General features: G+C 48.9%; 2 protein-coding genes across 2 annotated transcripts in view; both read right to left on the bottom strand.

The window, feature by feature from the left end:
- Nucleotides 1-312, bottom strand: part of PSMD1 (proteasome 26S subunit, non-ATPase 1) — a 91,973-nt gene extending 91,661 nt beyond the window's left edge. Inside the window, exon 1 of the mRNA XM_036253774.1 lies at nucleotides 137-312. Within this exon, the coding sequence (XP_036109667.1) occupies nucleotides 137-152 (16 nt within the window). The 5' untranslated portion in view covers nucleotides 153-312. The remainder of the gene's footprint in view (nucleotides 1-136) is intronic.
- A 7,417-nt stretch (nucleotides 313-7,729) lies between these two features.
- CUNH2orf72 (chromosome unknown C2orf72 homolog) lies at nucleotides 7,730-15,247 on the bottom strand. The gene is made up of 3 exons (XM_036255063.1): nucleotides 14,641-15,247; nucleotides 11,339-11,452; nucleotides 7,730-8,043 (listed from the first exon to the last, which is right to left on the bottom strand). The coding sequence occupies exons 1-3, from the start codon at nucleotides 15,245-15,247 to the stop codon at nucleotides 7,904-7,906; spliced, it is 861 nt and encodes a 286-aa protein (XP_036110956.1). The 3' UTR covers nucleotides 7,730-7,903.
- Nucleotides 15,248-23,531: the final 8,284 nt, after the last annotated feature.

Raw genomic sequence — 23,531 nt, 5'->3', positions numbered from 1 at the left:
CCGGGAGTGGGCCTTGGGCAGCGGGCGGCCGCACAGGCCGGCGCTCCGCCGGGAGGTGCCCAGTCACCGGCCCTGACTCAGCTAAAAGCCGGCGCGGCGGCTCCTCCCTTTTGGCGCCCGCCGCCGTCGCACTCACCGGCTGAGGTGATCATGGCTGCGCCCCGCACTCGCCTGCCCGTTCGCTCGCCGTCCGGGCCCCGCAGTGTATCTGTCAGTCCAGGACCCACAAGCTCCGCCGCGCCTCCTCACTGCCCCGGTGCGCGGCTCAGTCAGTCGCCTCCTCGGGCCGCCGGCTCACTTTTTGACCAGGACCCTGCCCGCCCCGGGCTGCCCACCGCTTCGCCTGCCGCCCGACACGAGTTCTCCCGCGACCTACGTCTTCCGCGCCGCCACCGCCGCCCCGGCCCGCGACGAAGGATGCACAGAGAGCTCCATTGTTCTCTCTCACCCTACTCCAGGTCAGAGCTTCCACCGGGTGGGGACACTCGTCTGCACCTGGAATCAGGCTTCAGAATAACCACCCCTAGAAAGAGGTCCCCCCGCCCCCGTCCCCCGCCGTCGCTGAGAAAGGGCTTTGAGGGGAAGTGCGAGCGGTGCGTGCAGCGCCACCTGCTGCTGGGAGGTCTCGCTGCAGCTCCCGCTCAGACAAGCTTTGGGGGCCAAAGATGTGGCCAAGACCGTTTTCTTAAAAAAGTGATGATGGAAAAAATTTTAAAAGCAGAGCCCGTCTTCAAAAGAAAGCCTCGCAGAAATGCTGTATTATAATAAGGACCTCATCATTACTTTATTAAAACGTTGAACAATGGAAGTCTTTATTTACATTTGGAATTGTTAATACTGTACATTTACGTGGTTTGAAAAATCGTAAGTATAAAATTATATACAGTGAAAAGTGTTCCACAAAGGGAAGAAAAAGCCTTCCATTTTTGCTTTCCCTCTGCACGGTCCCTCTCTCCCCGCGTGGCAACGGATTGTTGATTTTTAACATATCTCTAGAAATTGGAAATGGCAGGTGTGATTGCCATGTGCAGTCTTACACCAGCTTCAAAAGCTAATTTACTTCACTAGTACTAAGAAAGTATTGACAAGTATTAGTGGCAAATGATGGAATTTTTAAACTACTAGCCTTGCATTTAATTGAACAGCAGTTACTAAAGCTTAGTCTTCAAAGCACTGTAACTTAGTGGCAGAATCAGTGTTGTGTGGTTGAATTAAAACTTGGTTGAAAATACATTTGAGTGTATGTGTGAATTTTTTAAAAATTAGTATTCTTTTTTTTTTTTATCCTCACCCGAGGACATTTTTCCATTTTATGTTCAGACAGAGTGGGAGGGAGAGAGAGGAAGAGGGAGAGAGAAACATCGATGTGAAAGGGACACATCGAGTGGCTGCCACCCGCACGACCAACCAGGGCCGACGACAAACTGCAACTGAGGTAGTGCCCTTAGCGGGAACTGAACCCAGGTCTCTCTAGACCGCAGGCCGACGCTTTAACCGCTGAGCCAAACTGGCCAGGGCTAAAAATTAGTATTCTTAAGTTATGATTGTTAAAATACATTAAATGTAATTATTAAACACTTTTGAAGAACCCATAGCTCGGATTGAAAGGCACTTCCCTTTAAACAGATTGATTGTTTGGAAGTATCACTTTACAGAGGCACTTTGGCCAATCCCTCACATAGACACTCATGTACCCCAAACTCCTAGAGGAATCACAAACACATACCAACAGGAAATGGAAATGATCGAAGCAGGCATAGAGTAAGAAAACGCCAGCTCAGCAGGATGGTGAATTACAACTGACACTTAGGGAGACAATAGGGGGTAGCGGTGACTGTGACAAAATGAAGAGTGAATGCCCCATGTAGAGAGCAGTGGGTACTCAGCTCCTACAGTGTTACTATGCAAAAATGCAGGGCTATTGCTGTAAGAGCTTGATTCTTCCAAGAAAAGCCCCAAATCAGAATTTCATGTGAAATCTGAATTTCCAGTGTTGATAACTTCAGCAAAATGAGTAAAGATGACCAAAAGGTACAAACTTTGTTATAAGTCCTACAGATGTCATGTACAGCTTGATGACTATAGTTAACAATACTGTATTGTGTATTTGAAAGTTACTGTGAGAATAAATCTTAAAAGTTCCGACCACAAAAACAAAATTGTAACTATATACAGTGATGGATATCAACTAAACTTATTGTGGTAATCATTTTGCTATATATACATATACTAAATCATTATGTTGTATACCAAAAATTAACACAATGTTTTATTCCAGTTATACTCAATTAAAAAATAAAAATAAATAAATGCTGGCAAGGAAGTAAAAATGTTTTCAATCCTTCCACGGGATTCAGTTATAAGCTTTGCTGGAGCATCTTTTGGACGCTGCACACGCTCTCCAGTGGTCATAGTGATCCGCAGAAGGTGAGGAATTCGGGGAAGGGCATGGGCCTTGTGACCACCTACCCTACACCCCAAACCCCTAGCCTCCTGGCATTTAAATCCTGGGTCTATGAAACGCTGGCCCAACTGTCAAGAGTCAGGCTGGCTTGCTTTTTGAGCTGTGGGGGGATGAGGGGGAAGAGCAGGCGTTGGAGCCAGGAGACCCAGATCAAGTGTTTTCTCTGGCACTTGGCAGCACTGGGCCGTGGGATCACCCAACCCTGCCATAGAGGGGACGGGTTCACATACCTGGCAAGGGTGCTGTGAGGGGAAATGCTCTCTTCCAGGGGCTGGCATAGAACAGTGCTCAATAAACCGCAGATCTTATGTCACTGGGGCTGGCCACGAGGCTGGTGCTTGCTTCACGTATAGCACGCATGCCATATGCTTTTTGAGTACAATCATTTACTTAAGGGAGCAGAAATGTGAAATGCAACCCTTGACATACCCCCCCCCACCCCCATGGACGGGGCTTGGTGGGAGGGAACCCCTGGCTAGGGCTGGAATTGGCCTAGGCGACTGAGTTACAGAGAGACTTGGGAATCCAAACGGCGACACTGGACTTTCCTTCCTCTAAGGATAGTGTTCAGGAAGGCAACTCCTACCTTGAACACCTTCATGTTTCCCTGAGTGAATCGATCCTGGAAGCCACTGTCTTCCCCTTCCCTGGGGTCTAGGATGACTAGCCAGCCCTGGGGGAGTGGCCAGGGGTGGGAGGAGCCACATAGGACCCCCAAGGCAGGTGCTGGTCAGATTTCTGCTGTTCCAGACCCTCCCTACCCCATCTCTTCACAGGGGCCATGGAGCACTTGAAATGTAGCTGGTGCCACTCAGGAACTGATTTTAAATTTAATTTCATTGTACTGAAATTTAAAAACTGATATCCAATTCAGTTCTAGGAAAACTTGAAAGTATATTTGAAACAAATTGAGGATGTGACTCTGTTTTCTCAACTGTAAATTTAACAAAATCTAAAGACAGACCAAGTATTTTGGATAACAATTTAATATCTGAATTGGGCTGTAGGTGTAAACTTCTCACAGGATTTCAAAGGTGCAAATGTCTCTTAAAAATTTTTTTTAATATTTATAGATGAAATTATACTATTTTGGACATATTGGGCTAAATGAAATATATTATTAAAATTAATTTCACCTGTTTCTGTTTGTTTTTCCAATGTGGCTGCTAGAAAATTCTAAAGGTACAGATGCGCCTGGCGTGAGCTTTCTTTTGGGCAGGGCCGTCTGGGCTCACCGAGGTCTTATTTCTTCTGACCTCCCCCTCAGGCCTAGCCCTTTGGCCTCCTTCTCCGTCTTGCCTGCTCCTTGGTTCTGGCACATGTTCAGACCAGTCCAGGTGCAGAAGCTGAAGGTGAGACCCACTCCTGTGAGGGAGCACGGGGCTGGGAGTGGCCGCCCTGGCCACAGGCCTTCTGGAGTGGGTGGTATACCTGGGATGGTAGGTGGTCGGGATAGGAGTAGTCTGGGGGTGGGGTAACGATCTGAGGCAACACCCTGCTCTGAGAAGACCTCAGTAACCAGTGAGGGACAGAAGGAACTCAGAGGACAAGACAGAGACCCAATTTCTACCACCAGGACTCAAAAAGAGGGCTTGGTCACATGACTAAGCTAAGCACCTAATTACTCCAAAGAAGTGCAGAGCAGCTCAGCAACAAGCTTGACTTAAGCCTTAAAATCTGAACTGCTACCTGAGGGTGCCAGAGTTTCACTAATCAAGGGACAGACAGGCCTGGGCCTGCATTTGCAGCACAGCCCTGGCCTGGGCTGGGAAGTTCAGGGAGGAAGCCAGACAGGGTGCCCCCTCTGGCCAAAGCCCTGACTCCACAGTCGCCCCAGTGCCCAGCCTGGGTCTGGACTTGGGTTAGCCCACACCTGGTCCCTGTGACTCATGGCATGAGCCAGTGGGTAAGTTCTGCCTCTGCTCCCAACTAGGCAGCCCAAATATAATGCGACCAGAGGGCTCGGACTCAGGAGCCAAAGGCATCTGAGCGATTCAAGCAGGATCCTGGTCGTCCACCTGCCTTATATCCCATTACCCCTTAAACTCCAAGATTACACAAGTGGCAGGCTGCCCAGGCCAAATTCTGTGTCTGTCCCAATCATTGATTCACTAAAACACAAAACCGGGTCAGGAGGGGTTATGCAGCCTTTGGGTACGAAACAGCCGGCTGCCTGAACTGTGCTGGCGGCGTTGCTATCCAAACAGGACAGAGCGCAGGCCCCTTGACCACAGGGAAACAGCCCTGCAGTGGGTTCTGCTACACTTCGAAGTTGAGACTGCTTTCAGGTTAGTGTGGCTGTCATCCTCCTTCCCCAGTGACACTGAGTCCTGGCTCTCTGGAGTAAGAGGGGTTTGTTTGCGGGCCTCAGCCCTTGGCCCCTCTGCAGGCTTGCTTTGGTTTTGGCTTGACAACCTAGGAACTCCTCTTGTGTGGTTATTCTTGGGGACAAAACTTTGAGAGGAGAGACACTGACACAAATATTGTAAAAGGGCTCTCTGAGGCTCAGTTAAGGCCATTTTATCTCGTGAAACATGTGCGTGTACCAAGCTAAATGCTATGTTTTTAAAAATGTCTTTTAAAACATATTGTAAAAGCCAATAAAATTGCGGAGATGTCACTCAGGGCAAGACTGGCAGACTTTCAGGCCAAACTATTGCAGAGAGTCCCACCTTTACCCAGAAGCCCCGCTCCCAAGGGCTCCTGCAGAGAACACCTCAAGAGAATAACGGGGGAGGTCCACTGTGTTTTCGATTAGACAGCAATGGGGTACTGTCTGGTTTTATTAGAGCTAAGGAATCATCGATTCAAGTCAGAAGCAGTACAACTGCCATGTTAGAAAGATTAGTTCCCAACGGCCCAGACCATGACTTGGTGGAGGCCCCTTTAAACGGCTCCTGGTACCACGAACCTAATCTGGGGTTCCCACTCTCAGACATGGCCACCTCAACTTTCGGGCCTTGTCACAGTCATTGGGTAGGAGACCCAGCACCAAGATCCCTCTCAGCACCATGTCTGCTAGAAAGAGCAACCACACGGTCCCTAAAAGGGTGGCGCTCCTCTTAACCACCCGTCATGGAAGCCAAGAGGGGCCTGGAAGGACCTCAGTCCCATCTTTATCAGTTGGGAGGCAGAACGAAAATCTCAGTCAAGAAAGACCTTCTCTCTTGAACTATTCACAGGAAATACTGAAGGTAATAAAAAAAATGTGTAAACCATCCTTTATACCAGAGGCTTGCCAACTCAAATGCCCACCACCAGGACCAGGACCAGGACAGGTGCAGTAGAGGGGTGGGGGGAGGGGCTCCAGTGTGAGGGGTGGAATCGCAGTAAAATGGAGATGATGGCATGCCTGTCCTCCCCCCAGAAAACAAGCTTTTTCAGGTGCAATCTCCCAAATTTCAAATATTGGCAACGAACTCATAAGTTTCTAAATACAGCAGAGACTGCTGCCTTGTGACTTCTGCCATAGATAATTTTCTAACTTAAGAAAAGCTCCCTTACCCACCAAATAATAAAATTCTAACCAAATCATTACAAAGACATTAATGGATAAATAGAAAAATATAGTGGCTTCAACAATACCAGTCCCCCTATTTTAAAACAAAATCAACAGTAATTCATTGAGTTCTTTCTTGTATAAAAGAAAGTCAGCTGGGTCCTTCTACTGGTGAGAGTTTGGCATTATTAAAATGACACATGCTGCCGGCCAGCATGGCTCAGCGGATTAAGCGTGGTCCCATGGACTGAGAGGTCCCAGTTTGATTCCTGCCAGTGCACATGCCCAGGTTACGGGCTCGATCCCCAGTAGGGGGCATGCAGGAGGCAGCCGATTGATGTTTCTCACTTCAGTATTTCTCTCTCTCTCTCTCTCTCTCTCTCTCTCTCCCTTTCTGTCTCTAAAGAAATCAATAAAAACATATTAAAAATAAAAAATTAAATGACACATGCTGTCAACCCACCCCGAGTAAGATGCCATCCTGCCTGCCCTCACACCAACAGGGATTAGGCTCCTTACTGAAGAGAAGAAATGAAGGCATAGAGCAGCAAGGGTCCTCTTTAACAGAGTCCCCTCAGTCACAGAGGAGCAGAAATAACTCAAGAAAGCTATGCAGCACCTGGCAGAATGCTGGGCAAATAGCAGGCACAACTGCGTGTCTGCTGAGTAAATCACGCGTGAACAAACGAATTCAGCTACTTCCCTTAGATAGTACTCCCTACTAGGGAAAACCAGGAGCTATCCTCGCTATTCCAAAGACTGGATTTTTCCAGGGGCAGGCAAGGAAGACAAGGGAGGTAATGCAGAGTTTCCTCTCTGAGTGAACTGATGGCCTTCCTGGCTTTTAAGAGAACATCACTGACCCCGTCTGATTCATAAACGGAGAAAAAGGGATTCAGGTACTCAGCACCTCTAGGCTGGGTCGGCTTTGACGTTGGATTAGGACCCGAGATTGAGATCGAGTCCTATGCCCTTGAATTAATCCTAACTATCCTTCTGTTTGGTGCCACGGACAGTTCCCAGCATCCTGATTCTCAAAGGAACTTGGCACAGAAAGTCAATGTCAACACGAGGAAGAAAGAGGGCCCTTTCTTCTCAGGGGCATGTAAGGCTATTTCTCTCCGGGCTTGCAGCACACCGAGCATTTCAGCCCTGGCCTCCAGGCCCCCAAGCGGCAGTGCAGTCTTTATTCTGGCTTGCTCAGGAGCCAAGGTCCAAGGAAGCCCAACCCTCTCTGCTCTGGGGGACTCTTCCTAGAATTTGACAGGGAGAAGAGATTGGCTTAGCCAGAGTTTCTCAAAGGTGCCATGATTGGCATTTTGAGTGGAACATTCTGTGCTGTTGGAGATTGTCCTACACAATGTGAGATGTCCACTAAATGCCAAGGGTGCCCCACAGTCACAATGACCCTTGCAACACACACACACACGCACACACACACACACACACACACACACACACACACATTTCTACTGCTGCCTGGAGGAGTAGCCTGGCCCCTGGTTGAGTGACAGGTCTAAGACCTCCCCTCTCCCCAACCTGATGAGTTGAGGTCTTTCCAGCTGCGTTTGAAATGATGGATGCTCATGCACACACCATGGGATGCCACAGCACTGCAGAGCCTCAAAATAGGCAGCCATCTGTCTTAGTGGCATAGAGAAACCAAGGCACAGAGAGAAAAAACAACCTCACTGTGACCAGAGTGACCAAATGTGAGGCTGGGGGTAAGTTCCCAGATGACATGATACATTTTCCTAGGTCCAGCTCAGCTTAGCAAGTCCCGCTGCTTTGCTGGTAACAGTCAGTGCCTCAGCCCCGTGGGAGTGTGGTCTTCGTAGTGGCCACCATCCAAAGGTCAGCGTGGAGCCCTAGGGGCGCAGTGAGGAGGAGCCAGCCCCCAGTCTGCAGGTCAGAGCTGGAGCAGCCCGGGCTTCCAGACTTCAGCTCGCATCTCCAGCGGGCTCATCGGGCATGTGGATAGCTCTCTCACCGGCTACCGACCCCTTTCCAGGACCCTCCCAGTCTCCATTGGAAAGCACGGCTGTCAGCACCAGCTCCTCCTCGGGTTCCTGGACGTTACCTGGAACACAAGAGAGGAAATCATCCAATCAGAAGATAAAGACTAGGAGTGAGTAAGCTAGGAATGGAAGGGAGGAAATTGGCCCCGGTGACTATCTACTTAAAAAACACACAAAGTACATATCAAAAACCTTAAAAATGTACATACCCTTCGACCCAGCAATTCCACTTCTAGGATTTTATCCTAAGGAGATAATTAGGAATAATTAGTGGAAATGCTGCGGCGATCTTGCTACCAGACTAAGGATGAAACAACACGAGGCTGGCCCCTCGGAGAGAAGGAAAGAACCTAAGTCCTTGAGGGGGTCCCTGGACCCCTGAATCAACCAGCCCTGATACTGAATCCACTTAGATGTTCTTTTAGGTGAGATAATAAATGTCCTTGCTAGTTTGAGTCATAGTTTCTTTCCTGTAACTGAAATCAGTTACATGCTACTCATTCAAAGTCCAACAAAGGGATTGGATGAACTAACTGGCTTACCCACATTATGGGATTCAGGCATTCAAAAGGATGTCTAAAGTTTCATAGAACTAAACACACACACACACACACAACTACAAGTAAAATTGGGGAAATCTGAATAAGATTTGTGGATTATTTCCATGACAATATCCCAATTGTGATATTATCTTACAGTTTTGCAAGATGTTACCACTGGGGGAAACTGGGTGAAGTGTACACAGGGTCTCTTTGTATGATTTCTTACGAGTGCATGTGAATCTATGATTACCTGAAAAAAACCCATAAAAGATGTTGTTGACATTTAATTATGGCCGTGGAATACTGCATAGTCACAATATATTATTGATGAAGAAAGCAGATTCCAAAAATGTCTGTATAAATGTTTGTATGTATGTATGTATATTATCCTTTATATTATAAATGCATATGCATAGTCTATTAATGCAATTTGTATTTCAATACATTCAATTCTACAGAAGATTAGGCAATTTGTAATATGCTACAGAGAAAAGTTATCTAATATTTACACCATATTATTTGATTCCTTTTTTCCTTCAGTTTCCAGATACATCCAAAATGGTGATGGAGAGGTCAAAGTTAACATCTTTGCAATTAAATATTTTAAGTATCTGATGCAGATGATTTATATTCTATATAGAAGTAAATTTATTAAAATTTAAATAGTACAAGGAGATATAGATAGACAGATGGATGAATGGTCTACACCAAATGGATTTGTATTTACCTTGAGTGATGGAATTAAGTGAATGCTTTTTTTAATATTTGTGTTTCTTTTTTTGTATTTGCTGAGCTTTCAGGTAGGTAGACTTCTAAGACGGTCTCAAAGATGCCCACCCTTTGGTGTACTCAATCTGTATAACCCTCTCCTTTGGGTGAGGGTAAGATCGGTGACTTTGGTAGGATAGTCACTCCCTTGGTTTGGGTACTTTTTATGACAAAGGTGACTGAGAGTCACTCCTGTGATTATGTTACATTATAGGAGCCTAGAGAGTCCCTGTCAATGGAAAGACTACCTGTCTGTGAGCAGAGGGAACTGGAGGGCCTCATGGAGCTGACAGCCAGCAAGACGGCGGGGACCTCAGTCCTACAGATTCTGCCAACAACCAGGTGAGCTTGAACAAGGACCCAGGCTCCAGAAAGGAACGGAGCCTCCCACCTTGAGGCAGCTTTGCGAAGCCCTGAACAGAAGGCCCTATTTTAGCCCCGATGTGCCTCAGTGGTTGAGTGTCAACCCATGCACCAAGAGGTCACCGGTTTGATTCCCGGTCAGGACACATGCCCAGGTTGTGGGCCTGATCCCCAATGGGGGGCATGTAGGAGGCAGCTAATTGATGTTCTCTCTCATTGATGTTTCTATCTGTCTCTCCCTCTCCCTTCCTCTCTCTAAAAATCAATAACGAAAAAAAAAGCATTACTCACTTTTTCTATAACAAAGGTATACAGTTTAGTACACTCTAGGGGTGGGGTCATGTACATTCAACTGCTTACAACCTACTCCCTGAGGACAGTCATGGCCCTGTAACGATGTTTTGGTCAATGATGGACTGCATATACAATAGTGGTCCCGTGAGATTATAATGGAGCTGAGAAATTCTGATGGTGATGCTGGAGCAAACAAACCTACTGGCTGCCAGTCATATAAAAGTGGAGCATGTACAAGTATGAACAGTACAGAATACTTAATAATGATAATAGACGGCTGTGTTACTGGTTTATGTCCTGACTATACTTTTATCGCTATTTTAGAGTGTACTCTTTCTACTTGCACCATTTGCTCTTGTGTTTGATTTAATCCCGTGTCGTTTAGGACAGTGATGTGCTACACAGGCTCGAAGCCTAGGAGCAGCAATAGGCTATCCCACACAGCCAAGGTGTGTAGCAGGCTATACCGTCCAGGGTTGTGTAGGTGCATGCTATGATGTTCGCACAGCCACAAAACCACCTAAGGTGCATTTCTCGGAACGTATCCTCGTGGCTAAGCAGCAAACGACTGTAAGTGCTGTCTGGGTCACCACACAGCCTATGGAGTGCCTCTGTGGACTTTGCTATCTTCCCCTTTTCCTTCTCCCTCGCCTCCATTTAGCAACCTGATGATCCTACCCTAGAAATGGCTCCAGGGCTGGCAAGCTCCTTCCTCTCCATTCCAACACTGCCGCCCTTGGGCCCAGGCCACCTGTCGTCTCTCCTGGGTCTATGCAGTCCCCTCCTAGCTGGGCTCTGCCTCTGGTGGCTCCCATCTCCTACAGTGAGTCATGTCTCTAAGCACAGCCTTGCTCAGAAATCGCCAGTGGTTCAATTCTCCTGAGACTCAGGTCCAGGGTCGCCATGTGGTCCCAACTCTCTGCTTCAGCCTCAGCCCTCACCAGTCTCCTTCTGCACCCCTGGCACTCTTGACCGGGGTCCCTTTTCTGAGCATGACATTACGCTGTCAAACCTTTATAATGCTCCCTCTTCAATTTTTACTATTCTTGCCTAAGAAAACTCCCCAACCCCTCTCAAATGTTACATGCTCCGTGGAACCATGCATCTGGCTCCATGTGCCTTGCCATGCACATGGCCTACACCTGCGTGACAGCCCTGCCCACACCACCTTCACTAGGTGGAGACTCCTGGGCTAGAGCCTCGTTGACTGAGACTGTGCTGCCTCCTGGTATCGAGGGCACCTCACACTGCTCACCCCCACCTTGCACACATGGCCAGTGCTCCATGGATGTCGGTCCTCTCTCTCCCTAAGGTCCCTGTGCATGTGACCACTCCCATAATCCCAAGCACCCAGCCTTCAGAGTCCAGGAGCAGGAAGCGACACACTCACCCTGAGCTGGGCCACTGGAGGAGGTGGCATATGGGTCCTTTCCCCGGCTCCAGGAACCCCAGGAAAAGCACGCCAACAGCGCCGGGAGGCCGGGTCTTCCCCAGGCTCCTTCTGCTAGAAGGAACACAAAGTTTAGAGGCAGAGGTCACATGGTGCTTGACATCACTGAGAGATTTTCTGTTCAGTAAACCAAGAGCTTCAACTGTCAACTGCCCTAGTTTCAACTGTCTGATTAAAAACAAAGATTCTGATTTGCAAAGGGGTGGAGTTTTTGTACTTAAAACAAAAGCAGGGCCCCGGCCGGGTGGCTCAGTTGGCTGGAGTGTCGTTCTATACATCAAAAGTTTGTGGGTCTGCCCTGGCCAGTTTGGCTCAGCAGTTGGGGCGTCGGCCTGCGGACCAGAGAGTCCCGGGTTCGGTTCCTGCTAGGGGCACGTACCAAAAAAAAAAAATTTGTGGGTCTGATTCCAGTCAGGGCACATACCTAGGTTTCGGGTTTGAGTCCCTGGTCGGGGTACCTGCAGGAGACAGCTGATTGATGTTTCCCTCTCACACTGATGTTTCTCTCTCTCCCATCCTCTCTAAAATCCATAAAAACATATATCCTTGGATGAGAATAAAAAAGAAAATAAAATGAATCAAAAAGAAAAGGATTGCTTTATGTTTAATAACCATTTCATCCTCAAGAAAACCCTGTGGTGTAGGTACATGTTGAAACGACCGTGACAAGAATGGCATGAAAGGAATTGTAGTTCCCCAGCGCTGAAGAAAATACTCACGGAGCAGTAATTCCCCTGATTTCTGGTTCAAACTATTTCTTAATATGAATAGATTTAATCTTTTTTAGTGGTCACACACAAAACACTTATATGTTGATTCTAGTTTCCTTATTATAGTACCATCTAAGTTATCTGGGGATCACCCAAGAGCCTCAAGCATCTGGAATAAGGTAATTGCAACAAAGTTAAAGATGGGTGGGGGGGTCCCGGCAGCCAAAACACAGAAAATCCCTGTTAATTTTTTTTTTTTTTTTTAAACTCAGGGCTTACTTACTACTTTTAAAAAAAAAATCCTTACCCAAGGATATTTTTCCATTGATTTTTTTAGATAAAGTGGGAGAGATGGATAGAGAGAGAGAAACACCGATGTGAGAGAGACACAGAAACACATGGATTGGTTGCCTCCTGTAGAACCCAGACCAGGGATCGAACCTGCAACCCAGGTCTGTGCCCTTGACTGGGAATTGAACCAAAGATTCTTTGGTTCTCTGGCCTGTGCTCTAATCGCTGAGCCAAACCGGCCAAGGCTATTAACTCTATTTTCAACCCAAAGGCAGCTGGATTGGGCATAGTCTGGGTAAAAGGGCATGACAGGAGGCAGGCAACCTAAAAGCATAAGAATAGTCATGAGGCACTGAGGAAGCAGATTGGGAGACTAAAAAGCCAGACACAATTGCTAGCAAAACCTTAGCAGTCTGGTGCCACCTACTGCCTGGTGTGGCTCACTGCAAAAGTCTGGGAGAAATTAGTGGACAATGAGTTATAATTACACTCATGACCTTTAGTCATTAGTGAAAGATTTCATATTGTTTAGTATGTTTTTATAAAAGTAGAAATGAGTTAAATGCAGTAGAGATCAATTCAGTGTTTAAAAAGGGGCAAGGTTTCTGCATGCCGGGCAGGTGCCAGGAGAGGGGATTATGGTGTTGATTAAACTCATAAGGGAAAGTGACAAAACCATGTGGTAAGAGATTAGAGCGTGGAGGCAGTTTTGGGATTTCACTTTTGAACTTGCAAAGAAGTAAGGTGAGTCAAGAAAGACTTCCTGGAGGAGGAAATCCAGTTCTGAATGTTGAGATGGCATTGGTCAGGTGAAGAGGAGGAATAAAAGAAAAGGCTTTCAAGGCTTTTCATTCGAGGAAACTGCAATGTGTGTACAAAAGCTTAGGAGGCCAGAGCAACCGTGGCTCTGGTGAATTAAAAGCTATTCCTTGGGAATGAGAGAGGACTAAGAAATTAAGGGCTCAGAATTTTCCAGGCACGAGCTCATTAGGGGAGAAGGAAATTTTCTCCCATGGGGCCAGGTCAGCAAAGGGGCTGGCATCAACTATCAGAATGACAATCCATCTCAGGACATTTCCCCCTGTCTTTCAGGATGCAGGTTGTGGAGTTTCAAATTTAGCCAGCTTCCTCATAGATGCAGTAGAAAGGGCTTATGGGTATGGAGGGAGAAGTTAGGGCAGGTTCTACAGCTGAGGTGGATGGCCTTCACTCAGACAGGCCAGGCTGACAGGTAGGTCTGCGACATTTGTGACATCAGAGGTATTAGGTCTCCTTGCTGGAAAAGCGACCCCCTCCTCCCCCGCAAGTCTGGCATCTTCAGGATGCTGATTAACACACAGTGCCCAGGAGTCAGAGCACAGCTTGTCTTCACAGGAAAGCTTGGCAGAGGCTGGAGGGAAGGCCGGAGGGCTCGGAGAAGAGCAGGTGCTGGGGGCGGGGGGAGCAGGGAGCGCAGGAGCACTTCCGCGTCTCCCAGCTTTGCCAGATCCAGCTTAATGTCTGTATTTTAATCCGAGGACACTGGGAAGCTCCTGGGAAACTGTGAACCAGGATGGAGGAGATTCTGACTCTTCTGCAGATGGCAGCAGAAAAAGACCCTCACTCTCCTCCCCAAACTTCAGGAGAGTGTGGAGGGAAGGGGAGGGAGGCACTTCCGGGTAGCAAAGAGGGTCTAGAAAATTCTGTGCCCTCAGTCAGTCCCTCACACCCTTTCCTCGCTCCTCCAAGTCCCGGCATCTATTCCTTGCCTTCCTCCTCTGACCCCGCGGCTTACACACTGAGCCTCCTCCACCTCCGCGTCCTTAGCTACGCAGCGGTCCTAGGAGCTCCTGGCAACGCCAATCTCTTCCCTCCGGTCCCAATTGGGTCCTAATCCTGCCTCGAAATGTGCGAAACCCAAGGCTTTCCCATCTCCTCCCTCGTCTCCCTGCCCCCAGCTCCCAGATTTTTGACCAGCCCAGTACAACCCTCTCTCTCCACCAACTTCCTCTGCCTCTGCTCCTCGCCTCGGCTTTCCTAAACCCCTGTCCCCTGTGCATGAAGGATCCTCCCGGGAGCGACTCGACCCCTGGCCCAGGGCCTGCTCCGGCTAGCTGGGAGGCCCAGTGCTAGGTACCTCCCTTCTCGGGGCCTCAGTTTACCTCGGTGCACCGCGAGGGAAACTGGCCTAAAGAGTCCCACCTTGGGAGCCTTACCCCAACCGCCCCCGCCCGCGCTCTCCCGGGCCTTGCACCCCCTCACCTGGTCGCGCGGGCCCGGCGGCTTGCAGGGCCCTGCTAGCGGCCGCCTTGACGGCCAGGCTGGAGGCAGGGTGGCCGGGGCAATAGGCAGCCGCCTGCACCGGGCCTCCCGCCTGGCGACCGAACACGGTGCGCAGCAGCGCCTCCAGAAGCCGCAACATCGGAGCCGCCGCGTCCTCCGGCCCAGCCTCGGCCACCAGCACCCCAACCAGCGCCACGCCGGCCGCCCGCCGGTCGCGGACGTCCCGCAGCATCTCCCGCAGGCGGCGCCGAGGCTCCCTGGCGGCCAGCGACGACGCCCGGCACAGCGCGAAGACGAGCGGCGAGCGGATCGCGCGCGTCCTGGCCGTGCCCGGCGCCCACCGCGCCCCCGGCGCCCCCAGCCCGGCGCCCTCGGCCACCGCGTCGCCCGATTTGCCGGCGGCTCGTTCCGGCGGGAACACCGCCCGGGCGAAGTCCCGCAGCAGGGCCCGGCTCTGCTCGCGCTCCCACAGCTCGCCCACCAGCAGCACCTGCCCGCGCCCGCCCGCCGCCTCCAGCAGCGCTTGGAAGGGGGGCTCGGCCGGGAGCGCGGGCCGGGCCGCCAGCGCCTCCAGCTCGCGCTCCATGCTCGCCGCCGCCAGTCCTCTGCGGCCGCCGCAGCCAGGCCGACCTCCCCGAGCGGTGGCGCACGGCCCCAGGAGGACACGCCCCCGAGGGCTGCGCCCGGCTCGACCCTCAGCCGGCGGCCAGGTTCTCCATCCTCCAGCCCCGCGCTGGGCAGGCGGCGGGGGCTTTCCTCCCCAGCCCTCTAAGAGTTGCGCCTCCCCCAGTGCCTGTGGCTGACCTGGTCAGGGAGGGCAGCCATCTGAGCCGTGCGTTCGTCCCTCCCTCCCTCCGTTTACCCATCCATCCAACAAATACTTATTGAGCACCTACTGGGTTCAGGGCAGCAAAAGGGGGAGGAAAACAGTAAATTACCATGTGAACAAATATACCTTCACAAATTAGATTATGTTGAGACCTGAAGCAGATATGTCTGAGGAGTTCACATGATTTGGGGACAGGAAATTTTAGAGTCAGGGCCTGCCCCTAACTGTGCTGCTTTGGAGTGGTGGTGGTGGTGGGCACCAGAGCAGGGGGTAAGGAGCCGAGAAAAGCGAGGAAGCAGGGTTTCTTCTATTACTCTGTCACTTACCTCACCTTTTGGGCCTTCAGCATTTAACAAAAACAAATTGAGGGCTCACTGTTTCAATTAATACTTATCATCGGCACTGGGGGGAGGGGGGATAAACTAAAAAGGCAGAGGATACTGTTCCCTGTGGAGCACAAAGTCTAGGGGTGCAGAAGTGGGGCACTGATGGTGCTCTGATCTCTGTTGGGGGGATAAAGGAGACAGGAGGATATCAGTAGGCCAGGTCAGAAGCAGGAATGCATTTCCTTTAATTCTAAGGGTCTAGGTCAGCTTTGTGCAGTAGATGATTCTGTGGTGATGGAAGTGCTTTATATTATCTGTACTGCCCAGTGAGGTAGCCACTAGCTCCATGGGGCTGTTCCTGAGTGCCTGAAGTCTGGCTAGTGCACCTGAGGAGCTGAGCTTTACATTTTATTTCACTTAAGTTAAATGTAAATAGCTGCAGGTGGTTAGTGGTTGCGTTATTGGACAACAGTAGTCGAGGCTCTTTACTTTCCCTCTCTTACACAGTATAGACCAAAGGCCCTCTAGGTCAAGAACATGCTAGTACTCAGCTCTCACCTTTACCATATAACCCCCCACCTGCTCTTCTAGTTACCCTGTCTTGACGCCTGTAATTATGCTGACCATCTCCTCTTGGAGAGTGTGTATGTCCATTCTATAAAACAAACCCTTTTTGAGTACCACCTGTGTGCAGCCAGTGGATATTCAGAATACATAAGCAGCCCTGCCCTAAGTCTGATTATCCAGCACTTGTTTTGGCCAATGCTTGGGGGAAGGACCCCATATCTTTGTTAGGGTTCTAGTTAATATGACCTCTTGCCTCTGTGTGCTGACTTTGCCCAGAGTGAAGATCCAGAGGCTTGGGTGGGAAAAGCCCAAGAGTCGAAGCCAGCCACCTTGGGCCGGAATTGAGGATGGGTTCCAACACCTGCTCCGTGATTCAGTCACTCCATCTGTGTCTATTGAGCATCACATCTGTATTCCAGGCAGCTGGATGGTGGAGGGCTGGGGATGGAACAAAAATCGGATGGACTTGAGATTTCTTAACAGCAACACACTGGACTTAAGAAGATAGTTGGATACTATTTGTAAAGAATCAAAGATGAAGAACTTCGAAACTGGGTTTTGATTCCTAACTAAATGATCAGGTGTTTAAAGAATGAGAAGGCTTATCACATAGAGGCCCTCTTTGAAAACACTGCTGGAGAAAGCACTCCAACATGAAGAGAAGTAAATGCCATAGGCGTGTTCAACAATAGCGAGTAGAAGGATTAAATCACTTGTTTAAATGATGCTTGTCCAAGGAAATGGTGCAATGCAGTGCTGGCAAAGCACAGCTGGGTGGGCATAAGCTGAGAGGTGCAGAGCCATGGAATCTTATGCATGGAAAGGGAATTGACCCCATTGAAGTCACCTTTTTGAGGAAGACATCGCAGCTAACTAGGGAAGAACTCTCAGAGGTGCCGAGAGTTCTCTTAACAAGGCTTGTCTACAACTCACATGCCCTGTCTCTTTATTCTCCGGCTCCAAATTTCCAGCTTAACGATCCCAATCTTTCTAGTGATGGGATGGAGGATGGTTCAGAGAAGGGGTGGATGTTAAACAAAGGTCAGAGTCCAGGGCCAGTGGAGTTTATCTTTACCTGTGTTATTTACATGGTGAAGGTTCAGGTATTAATTAACAGGAAACTACAAAGACCTTAAAAAAAAAGGCCGTATGCCAAGAATATTTCTTCCTCCTCTCTGTCAATGCCCTAGAAAAGATCAAACAAATAAGCATTTTCTGATTTCCCTAGTTTTCAACAGAGATATAAAGAAAAACTAGGGTTCTGGCCGGTTTGGCTCAGCGGTTAGAGTGTCGGCCTGCGGACTGGAGAGTCCCGGGTTTGGTTTCCCCTAAGAGCATGTACCTTGGTTGCAGTTTGTCCCTAGACCCGGTTGGGGTTGTGTAGGTGGCAGCCAGTTGGTGTATCTCTCTCATATCGATGTTTCTCTCTCTCTCTTCCTCCCTCCCTCTTTCCCTTGCTATCTGAAGATGAATGCAAAAATGTCCTTGGATGAGGACAAAAAAAGAAAGAGAGAGAGAGAAACTAGGATATCTGAAACAATTTGCTTATTCACAGTCACTCAAGCAGAACCTGGTAGGAAAAGTATTGATTTGGAAAACAAGGACTAACCTTGGTCTAGTTCCTGGTACCTCCCTCTTTCTCCTTTTTCTCCCTCTCTTTCATCCTATTCTCCTTCCTTCCACCTCCCCTTCCCTTCCCTTCCTCATCTCTCCCCTCTCCCATCTTTCCCTTCCCCTGTCCCCACCTTTGCCTTTTTCCTTTTCCATCACTCTTTCTTTTCTCCCTCCACACGCTCTCTTTTCCCCTAAGACAATTGTTCTGGGAGCTACAAAAAATGTGGGATTTGGGGAGACTTTATGGGCTTCCTGGGGAGCCAGATCGAGGAAAAAAGATCTTAAATGTGAGGGAGAGCCTGCAGGGGAAGGACACCCATGGAGCCCCGGACCCACAGAGGAACGAGGCCCCTGGGGGGAGGTGTGCAGGATGTTTCGGGCCTGGCTCTGACAAGCGGCTGGGAGCTGGGCAGTGAAGCAGCCCCTCTGGGCCGTGTCCTGGCTGCTGGAGGACCAATCAGGGCCCCACTGTGCTAGGACTTCAGCTTTTCATGGTGGAGGCAGAACAGTGTTCCCTTCTTCCCTTCTAGGTTCTTTGGTTGTTCTAAGAATCGGAAAGACCTAAAATAAATGAACATGAGAAAAAACATTTAATTGCATGCGTATGGGAGCCCCACCAAGAGATGAAACTCAAAGGCAATTGCGGCCTCTGAGCAATCCTGAGCAGAGGAAGGGGTAGGGCCTGGGCCTTGCAGGGCAGGAGGGCCAGTCACGGGAAGGTGAGAGGAATGGATGTTTGGCAATCAGATATTCACCCTGCTGTGCAGATATTTTTTAGATTAAAAAAAAAAGTTATCTCCAGTAGTAGCTCTCTTGCTGGTACAGCCCCCCTGTCTAAATTCTTTCAAGCAGTTTAGGAGGGGGTAAAAAGTTTTTCCTGATTCTGCTGGGTCTTGATGGCTTTGGGCTCAAAGTCATCCATCGGCCAGGTTCCCGTCAGGCCACTGGGCATGCAGATCTCTGTGACAGCTGGGGTTCATGTGGGGGTCAAGCATCTCAATTTTATCAGAATTTTAGGGGTTTAATGAAGGTTTGTTAAGAAGGGTGGGAGGAAACACTGTGAGCCACAGGCCCTAGTTAAACCCCCACTGTATCCTTGCCCAGCCCAGGATGGGTCAGCAGTGTTGGGAGGAGAGGTGGTAGGCCCCCAGGGCGCACCTGTACTGGCTAAGGGAGTGGACGCAGGGGACAACCCTTCATCAGCAGAAACGTATACTCAGATCGTTCTGTAAACATCCTACCCCATCCCACCCCCACCCATGCACCGAGGAGCACTTGGCAGAGGACCGGGGAGGAACAACTGCAAGAACCTCTGTGCAAAGTGGGGGACCAGCCAGCTCCGCTTGGCATCAGGAGCAGGTGACAAGCTCTGCAGAGCAGGAGCAGCACTTGCATATCTCCAGCCCAGGACAGCGTTGGCCAAATGCAGCCTCAGAGTGCAAACTTGGGAAGGGTGTCTGCACCTGCCACCCTGCCCGTGGTCTCAAGGTGACTTCAAGGGGACCTGGCAGCATCTGAGTCTCTGCAGAGCAGGGAGGGGAACAGCAGCTGACCTGTGCTGCGAGGACATATGGTGGTGACCTTGAAGCCACTCAACTTGGTCCTCCTTTAAAATTGGCCTGGTCAGATCAAGTTGGAGCCTCCCAGGAGAGTGGCACTGGCCCAGAGTGGCCAGGAAGTGGCTGTAGTCTCCAAGAGCTGAGTGGGGACTTTACCTTCCCCAGGACATGAATGTACCAACCTCACCCAACCAGGCATCCTTACCCACCAGGCCCCTCGAGGTCAGAGTGGATCAAAGGGTGGTTATCATGGGAGGTGTCCCTATTCCTCAGCCAAGGCTCGGAATGAACACCCCTTTATAAGGATATCAAATACAATGCCAGTTGTGGCCACGATGTGGACCCGAGGGCCAATGCTCACCGTGGCTTCCTGCCCCCAAACCTCCCTGTCTTATTCTTGCACACTTTGCAGCCCCTTGGTTCCCGGCTGATGAGCTATAGGAAGTGTGCATGTTTGGGAGATTGGGAGATATAGGCAGTGGGGGACTTCATGATCACTCTGTACAAGGTGTCATATATATATATATATATATATATATATATACACTATATATAAAAAATTATTTATATATAAATATAATTAAATATATATTTATATATATAAATATATATAACACCTATATATATAACCTATATATATAAAATGTGTATATGTATATATAACCTATTTATATATTTATATATATAACATATATCTATAGATATATATAGATATATATATGTATTTTATTACTCACCAGAGGATACTTTTCCAGATAGAGTGGGATGGAGGGACAGAGACACAGAGAGTAACATCGACATGATAGAGCCACATCAACTGGTTGCCTCGCGCATGACCAGAACAGGGCCGGGGACGAACTACAACGAGATACGTACCCTTGACTGGAATTGAACCCGCGACTCATTGGTCCGCGGGCTGACACTCTAACCACTGAGCCAAAGCAGCCAGGGCTGAATATTAATCTCCTGATAACACTATCTGCTAAACTCAGGCCAGCTCCCTGCCAGTGCCTCTCCTGCCTAGAGACGGATCAAGGATTCAGTCAGAAGGGGTCAGTGGGCGTGTGGAAACATGGCCAGTCTGTGTGCTCAGTGGGGCCCTGACAGGTCAGAAGGCTTCTGTGACCACTGGCTTGGAGGCTGCTCAGCTCGCCAATCTCCAGTGGTGCTGAGTGAAGGTACCAATGATCTGGCGTTGTGGGGACAGTGAAACCCGCACCTCCTAGCTTTAGGAGAAGCCTCTCATCGCTGGACAAGTGCTGACCAACGGAACTGGCTGTGGCCATGGACATGTTTCATGTGTGTGTGGTCCAGTACAGTAGCCCCTCACCACGTGTAGCTGGCGAGTACTTGAAATGTGGCTAGTGTGACAAAGGAGCTAGATATAAATTTTATATAATTTTAATTAATTTTAAGTTAAATTTAAGTAGCCACATGTGGCTGGTGGGCTAACTTATTGGACAGCACAGGTCTAGAAGGAATGCTATTATCATTCTTTTGCAAGGTTGATTTCCATGGCTTTTTTGACAACTTGGCTTAGAGTGGTTTTCAATATTAGTGACGGGACAGGAGTATTAGCTGTGGCGGACACTGATAGTAACCTATTCACTGTCACTCACACTTATTGAGCCCTCATTTTGTGACAGAGGCAATGGGCCCAACCTCCAGGGTTGAGCCACAAGTAGATTAAGCCACGTGTGACACTCCTGTTTCTCTTTACCAGTGGTGATTGGTCTTAGGGTGGGCATGTGACTCAACTCCAGCCAATCCAACACGAGAGGAAGCCCTCTGGGGAGACTGCTGGGAAAATTTTTCTTCTGTGGCTATGGAAGGTGAATAGCATTTTTTCTCCTTCTCCTTCTTTTTAAACATTTTTAATTGATTTTTTTAGAAGAGAGGAAGGGAGAGAGAGAGAAGGAGAGAGAAACATCAATCGGCTGCCTTCTGCACACCCCAACCAGATGCTGAGCATGCAACCTGGGCATGTGCCCTGACGGGGAACTGAACCAGCAAACTTTCTGTGCACAGGGCAATGCCCAGACAACTGAGCCACACCAGCCAGGGTTTCACCTTCCTTCTTACTTGGGACACTGTTGTGTGGACTTGTTATTTGGGGCTGTAGCAGCCATATGGTCATCATGAGGAAAAGGCCAAGACAATCAACATCTTTCTGTGAATTATTAACAATACTTGGGCAAACTCAGTGGACCCATGTTCTACTAGAACATCTAAGGCACCTCACCAAGTCTAGGCACGATATCATCAGTGCAGTAAACCACCATGATGTCCTGTAGGACAGCGAGGTGGTCAAGGTCCATCTATCCCAGAGCTCAGAAGCAGAATGGAGGAAACAGTCTGCTGTCCACTGTCTCCCACCCTTCGTCTACACTGGCCAGATGGGAGAGCTACATAGAGCCGGGAGAGGGATCATCACACACACACACACACACACACACACACACACACACACACACACACCTTCTACTCTTTCACAGTCATACTAGCATCGGTGCTCCGTCCTAGCGTATGGGTCTCCTTTAGATTTACTATTTGTTGGGGAGGGGACTGCAAAAGCTTCCCCTTCGCCCTTCCTATCATAAAGCCCTTACTTTTTGGGTCATAGAGCCAGTGTCGGGATTCTTCCTGAGGCTTGGAGTATCTATTCCAACTCTACACCCAGGCATGGAAGAAGTAATGGGTTCAGGATTCCACCAGTCCTACTCCAAGTAGGACTCCAATCAAGCTCCATTTATCACCCAACGTGGTGGTGCTCTGGTCCCCCAGGTACTAGTGTTAGTTCAGAGCTAGTGTCCCGAATCTCCTGAAAGTTCTGGTTCATTCCTTTTTTCAGGATGCAGTTTCCCTGATACATGGTCAGATCCCTTACAGGAAAAGCAGGAGTAACATAGAATATATATTTGATGTTATCACATGGTCTTTTCTTAAGGAGACCCGGTTTCCATTTAATTCAAGGGGCTGTGAACTGACACATCAGAAGAGTCCCTCTTCCCCTCTGGGACTGCTGCTGAAATCAGAGAAGTCACTTTGATGGCAGTTCTCCCCAGTAACAGTCTGCTTGGGACGCCACCCTGGCATCATCGCTGGCCCCTCAGGATTATGCTATTGGACTCTAGTCTCTGCTGCTCCCACCGTGAATATTCTCTGGCTGACCACATGGTCTTTGAATCACTCCTTCACAATTCAAAGTCCTTGGCGGGAGCACCTAACTGGCTAAGTTTGGGTCACACGACAATGTGCAGTACTTGTTATAAAGAAGCTGGGAGAGAGAATATTTGATTCTTCTGTGGCTTCCATAGAGAGGAATAAGCAAGAGTCCTGCCTTCCACCTGCCTTGAAGGCTGGGCAGCCGAAACGTGGCTGGTTTTTATCTTCACTTTTTACTTATCTATGTGGTTGCGTTTTCGTCCTTTTTTAAAAATAAATTGATGTGCAATTGACATTTGACATTATATTAGTTTCAGGTGTGCAACATAATGATTTGTATATATATTGCAAAATGATCACTACAATACTTAACATCGGTTGTCATTCATAGTTACAATTTTTTCTATAATGAGCATTTATTACATGTGTAATTTTTTAAGAGGAGCCTGTCTTTTGTATGTTTTTCAACCAACCAGTTCCAAAGTTATAATTATTATACATGTTTGGGGTGGGGGAGAACTAGAATAGTTTTGGGACCTGAAAAGTCAGGAATACTAGCTTAAGAATGTGAGGCCTCGGGCACTGGTGTGGGAGGGTGAATCTGAAGTGGCTGCCTGGGTCCTGCCTGGTCCCCTCTGTGGGGGAACACTTGGTGGCCTCTATTCAGGCTCCTTGACTGTTAGAAGACCGCTCCCAGCTCAGCTGCCTGTTCAAACACTGGGGTCTGCACGTAACCAGCAACACGGAATATTCTGAGTCCTTGTCAGGGGAGAGCCACAACCTCAAGCTCAAATATCAAGCTTGTTTGAT

Source organism: Molossus molossus, unplaced genomic scaffold (genome assembly GCF_014108415.1).
Source record: "Molossus molossus isolate mMolMol1 unplaced genomic scaffold, mMolMol1.p scaffold_m16_p_11, whole genome shotgun sequence".
Classification (NCBI taxonomy): domain Eukaryota; kingdom Metazoa; phylum Chordata; class Mammalia; order Chiroptera; family Molossidae; genus Molossus; species Molossus molossus.
This window is presented reverse-complemented; position numbering and strand designations above follow the sequence as displayed.

What these genes read in the sequence shown, in the direction of transcription:
- CUNH2orf72 (XM_036255063.1), bottom strand. Translation starts at nt 15,247, where the DNA reads ATGGAGCGCGAGCTGGAGGCGCTGGCGGCCCGGCCCGCGCTCCCGGCC. An exon ending in CGCCGGGCCCGCGCGACCAG is followed by an intron (nt 11,453 to 14,640) that starts GTGAGGGGGTGC and finishes TGTTCCTTCTAG; the next exon opens with CAGAAGGAGCCTGGGGAAGA. An exon ending in CTCCAGTGGCCCAGCTCAGG is followed by an intron (nt 8,044 to 11,338) that starts GTGAGTGTGTCG and finishes CTTGTGTTCCAG; the next exon opens with GTAACGTCCAGGAACCCGAG.